Genomic DNA, 7184 nt, shown 5'->3' on the forward strand with positions numbered 1-7184 from the left:
TAATTAAGGAAAAAAAATCACAAGTAAAGTAAACTAGAAGGCATTCACTATAAAATGAGAGTACAATCAATCTTCTATGAAACAAAACACTCTCTTATAAATTAAGAAAGAGAAATCGAGAAGATTTCAAATTAAGATAATTAATTTCAATTCGAGAAGATTTCAATCAATCTTCTTTTTTTCTTTTTCCCAAACTTGCTGTTTGTTTTATCCTCTGAGAACTCTTGCACGCATACTATTTCTTCACATTGAGATTGACAGGTAGGAGCAGCTGCATGGAGTTACTTGTCAGTAAACATTCAACGTTAATCACACAAAGTGTCTTAATCTAAATCCTTATTGACAGCAGGCTCGTGCACCTTTGGATGGATATATATTTATTTGGAGTAAGGAGACTACATTTGGTAAAACCCACAGCAGTGTACAGGAATGTGTGTAATGGGTAAAGCAAGTTGCACAAGAACGGAACTGTAATCGACCGATCGACCTCTTGGGAATATATAGTTTCAAGAACAACAATGTTAACGAATGAGAAACGAAGAGAAGGTTCCAAAAACTAACTGTAAATGATGCCCACCTGCAGTGTTATATCTCTATCACGAAGCTTAATCCCACAAAGTACTCATTTACTGTTGGTTACTGAACGCGACTTGCTCCCGATACTACATTTCCGAGAGAAGATGTTCCATGAACTTTTCGGCTTCCCCAGCTTCTCGATCTCTTGCTTCATGCTCAAACATTCATTCTCAAGCTCCATAACCCGCAACCTCATGTCGTGGTGGTCATCCTCCTGTTCCTGATTGCTGTCTTCGCGAATTGCTCTACTGCTGTTCTTCTGGAGCATAAGGTTACCATGAGGAGCCTGCGAGTTCTCCATGTTGTCAGAGACAAAGAACCAGCCCGCGATCGAGGTTCGCAGGCGGAGCTGTTCGAAGAACAGAACTTGAACTACGACTCTGAGAGGGAGCCTTTCGTTCTGAGCTGCATGCGTGCAGGCTTCCAGGGAAAGCTTCTGGCAATTCATGAGTCGGCAGAGCTGCTCTTTTTCTGATTCTGTGAGCCATGGATGTGACTGAATAGGAATCCATATAAAGGATAGCAATCAAAACCCCATGAACTTCTCTAAAAAAAAATTACGGCATATAAACATGCACTCTCTGAAGTTATGAGGAATATATATCCGAGCATGCATGATAACACGACAGTGATCAAACAAGGATATGCTTGATACCCAGTTAGTCTTGGCATATATTGGTTCAACTAGAGGGATCATTCAAACAAGTACAAGAATCGGTAAGCAAAAAAAAAATTGCAAAGATAGTTCTATATTATTATTATTATTATTAAGATTATTTGCAAAGATAGTTCTATAACACGATAGTTATCAAACAAGGATATGCTTGATACCCAGTTATTCTTGGCACACTGGTTCAACTAGAGGGATGATCATTCAAACAAGTACAAGAATCGAAAAGCAAAAAAAAAATTACAAAGATAGTTCTATATTATTATTATTATTTGCAAAGATAGTTCTATAATACAACAGTGATCAAACAAGGATATGCTTGATACCCAATTGTTCTTGGCATACTAGTTCAACTAGAGGGATCATTCAAACAAGTAGGGAAGCAAAAAAAAAAAATTTACAAAGATAGTTCTATATTATTATTATTATTATTATTATTATTATTATTATTATTATTATTATTATTATTATTATTATTATTATTATTATTATTATTATTATTATTATTATTATTTGTAAAGATAGTTCTATAACACGACAGTGATCAAACAAGAATATGCTTGATACCCAGTTCTTGGCACACTGGTTCAACTAGAGGGATCATTCAAACAAGTACAAGAATCGGGAAGCAAAAAAAAAAAAAAATGCAAAGATAGTTCTATATTAATAATAATAATAATATTATTATTATTATTATTTATGTTTCGTGATTTTGTTTTATTTTTCTGCTTTTCATGTTTTTTCTCTGTATCCTGTTTCGTGATTTATATTGAAATGAATTCTGACAGATTTCCTCTCCAACTTTGTGAAAAAAATAATAAAAAACATTATCTCTTTATGATAAGTTATATAAGTATATTTTTATCCTCCTCATGCTCTTTGTTCTTTAACAAGTTACAGAAACTTGTCTCTATTAGCACGTTATCCCAGTGAACAATTAATAAGTCTCACGTTCAAATCCATACGAAAACATTCATAACATATAATGAATAAAAAAAAAGAAGAGAAAAACAAACATAGAAGAAAGCAGAAGATAGATCGATTACCTTTAGGTAAATGTCAATAGCTCTGTAGATACCATCATCCAAAGGCCTGGCGTAATCAGGAATGACAGCAGCAAGTGACTGGAACTTAGGCAGCTTCAGATTAGCGTCTCCTGCAACTTCTGCAAGATATCCATCCACAAGTTTTGCTACCATGGTCAATGGGGTCAACAAGGGAGACGAGGCTGCCAATTGCCCCTCATCGACAATGGCTGGAGAAGTGGCGACCGATGACTGGTCGATCATCATGAAGTGATCGACAATTCGCTGGACGCAGTCAATGTCATAGAGAGTTTCCACTGAATAGCCCAGGTTCGGTATAAGAATATCCTCCAGTGCAGCTTCATCCAATTGGGTTCCTATTCTCCGCTCCAAATTCTCCTTGCAGGAAGGACCAGCACGTAAGATCATCGCAGTGCGAAGCATGCCGAGAAGGAACTTTGTAGAAGTCACACCCTTCTTCATGGGCAGGAGGTCCACAATCTCTTCAAGAAAGACCCTCTGGTCGCTTTCTGACGGTGCTGAAACCGACGTACCGGGAGGGATACGAGTAGTGCCATCGAGGAAGCTCAAGTTTCTACTCAGGCCAGGCAGGAACCTTTTAGCATAGAACATGAGGGCTCCGGCAACGCTTTCTGGCTTCATGCCGTTGGCCTCCACAGCCAGGATGAGTCTCTTAAACAAAGGCAGACTGAGGAATGATACATCTTCGTACCACCAATCTGCAATCCCCGACCTTGGTGTCTCTCCTACAGCGACTATTCCGTTCCAAAGAATACTACTGCTCCCTTCTGGGCTCTTGGAGGTGGTACTGTGGCCGACCATGGGCCAACTGAAAAGACTTGGGTCGGCACAAGCTTTGGATGCAAGAGAGTTGATGCATCTTGAGACAATATGCAGCTCTTCTGCATGAGGAAGAACACTCTCGCATGCTTCAAGGGCTTTCACCGAGTCTTTCCAGCTGCCAAATACTTGGTTAACCAGGAAGTTCTCGGTCTGCATTATGAGGTTCCCTCCCACATAATCTTCCGTCATAAGCAGGTGCTCAGCAGCACATCGCAGTGACACTACATTGAGAGCATTCAGCTCTATCTTGATATCGTAACAAAACTTCGCTACCAGCTCGAAAGCCTTGGCACCCCCAGGAATATCATGAAGCTGGAGAACACAATCTTTTCCCTCCTCGCTGCGGAATTCACTCATCATTTTCCCCAAAAGCCCGCTCCTGTTAAGCAGTGGGAACTGCACAATGAAACTAAAGATTTAGGACAGCAAAGCAGCTTTATAAATCAACTATAAATATCGATGTAAAGTGAAAAAGCAACTATTTTATACATACATATATATATATATATATATATATATATATATATATATATATATATATTATAGGGGTGTGAGTATCTCACACACTATAGGCTTTCCTTTCAATTTATAAAGGAGTCTTTTTCATATATTTTAATTACAATATGATAATAACATGCATGAAATTAAACTCTTTTGGGCAAACTTATTTCATTCAGAGGGTGAAATAAATATAAGAAAAAGGAGAAAAGAAGTAATAAAATGAGGGAGGAAATTAGAAGCAAGGAACATTGATTCTCTTTTTTTTTATTCTCTCTCTTCTCTTTATGCTTATGGGAGTTTAACAGGACTAACAAATCCACAAAAGTAGAATGGCAGTGTTCTTACAGAAGCTCCTGATTGATATATAGATTGTTCCAATAAATAATACGAATAGACTCGAGATCAACACATGAAACATGCATCAAATAGACTCGAGACTCATGCATAGGACCAGCTTCAACGCCCCTCATCTAAAAGATTAGCTAATACATATGGTTGGGTTTATCATTAATATTCTAACATTAACAACCCTTCACAAAAATTATCTCTAGCTCAATGTACAAAATATTATAGGTTTGAAATGTATGCATGTATGCCTATACTAAACAAGCCTAGATGTTCTTATACTGATATGAGCATCAATATCATAAGCAAACTTAATTAGATGCAGGTGTTACTCATGCCCTCGGATAATTTGAAGTCCTCAAACACTTGTATAGAAGTAAGTATCTGACAAGTAAAACAAATAAAATGTATCTGGCAAGTTCTAGTGTCCAACACCAACCTGACATGGACCAAGCATTTTAATATTTCCATCCTCACAAAAATGTGATTGCACACTATCACTGGAAAAAGACCATTTTACGTTTTACTAAGGGCAAGCACAAATTTCAGATGTCCAGCAAGAAACAAAAAGGGATTAGTCACAGTCCTCTAGTAAAACAAATTTTAATGTAGAGAATCAAATGTGTGAATCAAACATACCGTAATAACACGTTCTTGCAGAGGGAATTTCTTAAAAAAGGCAATTTGAAAAGGAAAACAGCCAGAAACTGTAACAAATGGATGGCAAGAGAAAGGTAAACTGGAACAGACCATCGAATGCCTTGGCTGGATTGGAAGCTGAAAGCTTTCTATGTGGAAGAAAGTACAACAAAATGAGATAAGATGGTAAAACCTTGTAGATGAATGAATATAGGATTCTGCCAAACTAGGTAATCATTCATGTAATACGGGGGAGTTTACAGACCTACTGATACTGTTTTCTCTGAGGCTAATTAAAATCTAATAGTCATAATGCAAGTTAACAATGCTTGGAATATCTGGTCTTCATTGAGAAAAAAAGAAATTTACGTCTCTGTTCAGAATGGGAGGCTGATAGTAAATGATCTGCGAATGCATTATTCCTTACGCAAGCTAAATGTGTGTGTGTATATATATATATATATATATATATAAAGGCCAGAGCACTCGGATATGAATAGTGAAGATTGGAATTTTCCTTTGAATTAACAACAGAATGAACATCTTGTTCTTTACAATATGTTTAACTACACATATTTAGGGCATTAGACACCAGCTGAAGGACAGAAGGGAAAAACCTGCCTTATGGAGATTGAAGGACATCTCTCCTACTTCAATGACGACATCACTTGCAAGCTCCGTTAAGCATCTCCTGCGGAGAAGAAAAGTTGAAGATCAAATCTATTTTCAGCTATATTCAAAGTTGTGTCAATTTAGCCTTAAGGTCTCTTTGCTACATTTTAAAAGGCATTTATAGATGGTGTACAATTTTTTTTCCTGGCCATTATTTCTTTGAGCACGCATGTATGTGTTGGCACTTAAAAACTTTGAAAGCACACACACTTGGTTACTTGTTAGCAACAACATAGACAAACATGCAAAGGAATGATATTATTATATATTGCATGAGCCTGCAGTCAGATATATTTGTGCTTTGTTGCAATAGAAAATGTGAGACAGGATCACGTTGTCCTTTCCATAATGAAGTGGAGGACTCTTGTTATTCATAAATGGAAACTCATTTTATCCGTTAGGCTCAGATAATCTGTAAATTTTGGGGATAGTTGAAGGAAAGTCATTTTCAGTTACTTCAAAAGCTATAATAATAATAATATGGGACATGTAGCTGATGAAAACTGTACAAATGTAAGGCATCTTCAAGAAGATGATATAGTCCTCCGATCTCTAGTAAATGCTGCTCAGCATGAATCCTAGAAGATGACATAGTCCTCCGATCTCTAGTAAATGCTGCTCAGCATGAATCCTAGATACGTGTGTTAATCTGAAATTAATAACCATGATCAGATAGATTGCCTTGGGCAACTGTACCATTCATTCTTTATGACCTTGTTAGCTTTTTTGAATTATCCAGTGTGACTTGTAAATCATTCGGTCATGAATGTTCTCTTTTTCTAAGAGACAAGTGTTTTCCTCAAGTGTTATGTGACAATAAAATGATGCATCCTTTTTTACAACTCTGAAAGAAAGAAAGAAAGAAATAAATAAAATTCACTTGATTTATCTTGGAAAAGGAGAATCCAAGAACTGCACTACAATTTGCCTAGAAACAAACGTTATCTTTGCAATTAACTTCTGATGGAATATAAAAGCATTTGATGTGTATACGAACCCCATCTTCTAAAATGCTTTAGATCAGTTCATCGGACCTTTTCACTAGCCGGATTGAAGCATAATAAGCCACCTTTTAATCCTATATAATTTATGAAAGCCAAACAAGAAGAAGAAAATTCAGACATTTCGTTGGTTTCCAAACTAACCAGTAGAGCATCAAATAATAATAGTTGCTTTCAAACAGAAATATTTAATCACTTGTCGGAACAAAAGCAACAAAAATACGACGAATGAGAAGGCAATAACCACAATTCTTTCAACAGCTGGGGATGGAAGGGAAGCATACCATGTTTGGCCTTCAAGCTGGAAGGCTTCTGCCTTGGAACCCAGCTTCATGGTGGCCATCACTGGCCCCCGTTTCTTCCTCTCCTTCGCTGAAAACCTGCAACTTATGTTGGGAAATTTACTGTGGAAGAAGGGCACAGCAGGGGTTGGTTATCAATCTGGCTGGTGTGCACCAGACAAGAGAAAAAGCTAAATAAAAAGAAGAAGAAGAAAAAAAAAAAAGTAAGAGCAAAAAAGAAAATTTGTGTGATATATATTAGAGCCGAAAGGTCTCGGAAAATAATGCTATCGGGCCTTCTTTAACGTGCTGCTTCTGCGGAAAGAGTTGAGGGATGAGTCCGAGTCTAATGGAGGAGCAGCTAACAAACCGATCTCCAATAAATCCTCGATGGATTGCAACGGCATTCCCGTTTACGGAGTCAGTCATAAGTTTCCTGCTTGAGGAGGGAGATTCATCTGCAAGTTTTATCTTCCTCAACCATGGCATTCGTGCATCATCTACATTTGATTTGATGGAGATTGGAGTGGGGATCCCTCCGTTCATCCATTTCCCCCACATCGAAACGTTACGCTTGTATTATTATTGTGGAGTCCAACTCGACCACGAA

At 37.4% G+C, this 7184-nt stretch overlaps 1 protein-coding gene across 1 annotated transcript; it reads right to left on the reverse strand.

The window, feature by feature from the left end:
- Nucleotides 1–622: 622 nt before the first annotated feature.
- On the reverse strand, nucleotides 623–6830 carry LOC135622019 (BTB/POZ domain-containing protein At5g03250-like). Its single transcript, XM_065123645.1, has 4 exons — nucleotides 6578–6830; nucleotides 5242–5311; nucleotides 2293–3531; nucleotides 623–1072 (listed from the first exon to the last, which is right to left on the reverse strand). The coding sequence occupies exons 1-4, from the start codon at nucleotides 6634–6636 to the stop codon at nucleotides 623–625; spliced, it is 1818 nt and encodes a 605-aa protein (XP_064979717.1). The 5' UTR covers nucleotides 6637–6830.
- Between the last annotated feature and the right edge of the window lie 354 nt (nucleotides 6831–7184).

The sequence above is a fragment of the Musa acuminata genome, chromosome BXJ2-9, assembly GCF_036884655.1.
Source record: "Musa acuminata AAA Group cultivar baxijiao chromosome BXJ2-9, Cavendish_Baxijiao_AAA, whole genome shotgun sequence".
NCBI lineage: Eukaryota > Viridiplantae > Streptophyta > Magnoliopsida > Zingiberales > Musaceae > Musa > Musa acuminata.

Bases quoted from the DNA above. Each gene is read 5' to 3' on its own strand.
- LOC135622019 (XM_065123645.1), bottom strand. From the start codon at position 6,636: ATGGCCACCATGAAGCTGGGTTCCAAGGCAGAAGCCTTCCAGCTTGAA. The intron at 3,532-5,241 runs GCAGGTTTTTCC...TTCATTGTGCAG, and splicing joins TGTCCTTCAATCTCCATAAG to TTCCCACTGCTTAACAGGAG. The intron at 1,073-2,292 runs GTAATCGATCTA...ATTCCTATTCAG, and splicing joins CTATTGACATTTACCTAAAG to TCACATCCATGGCTCACAGA.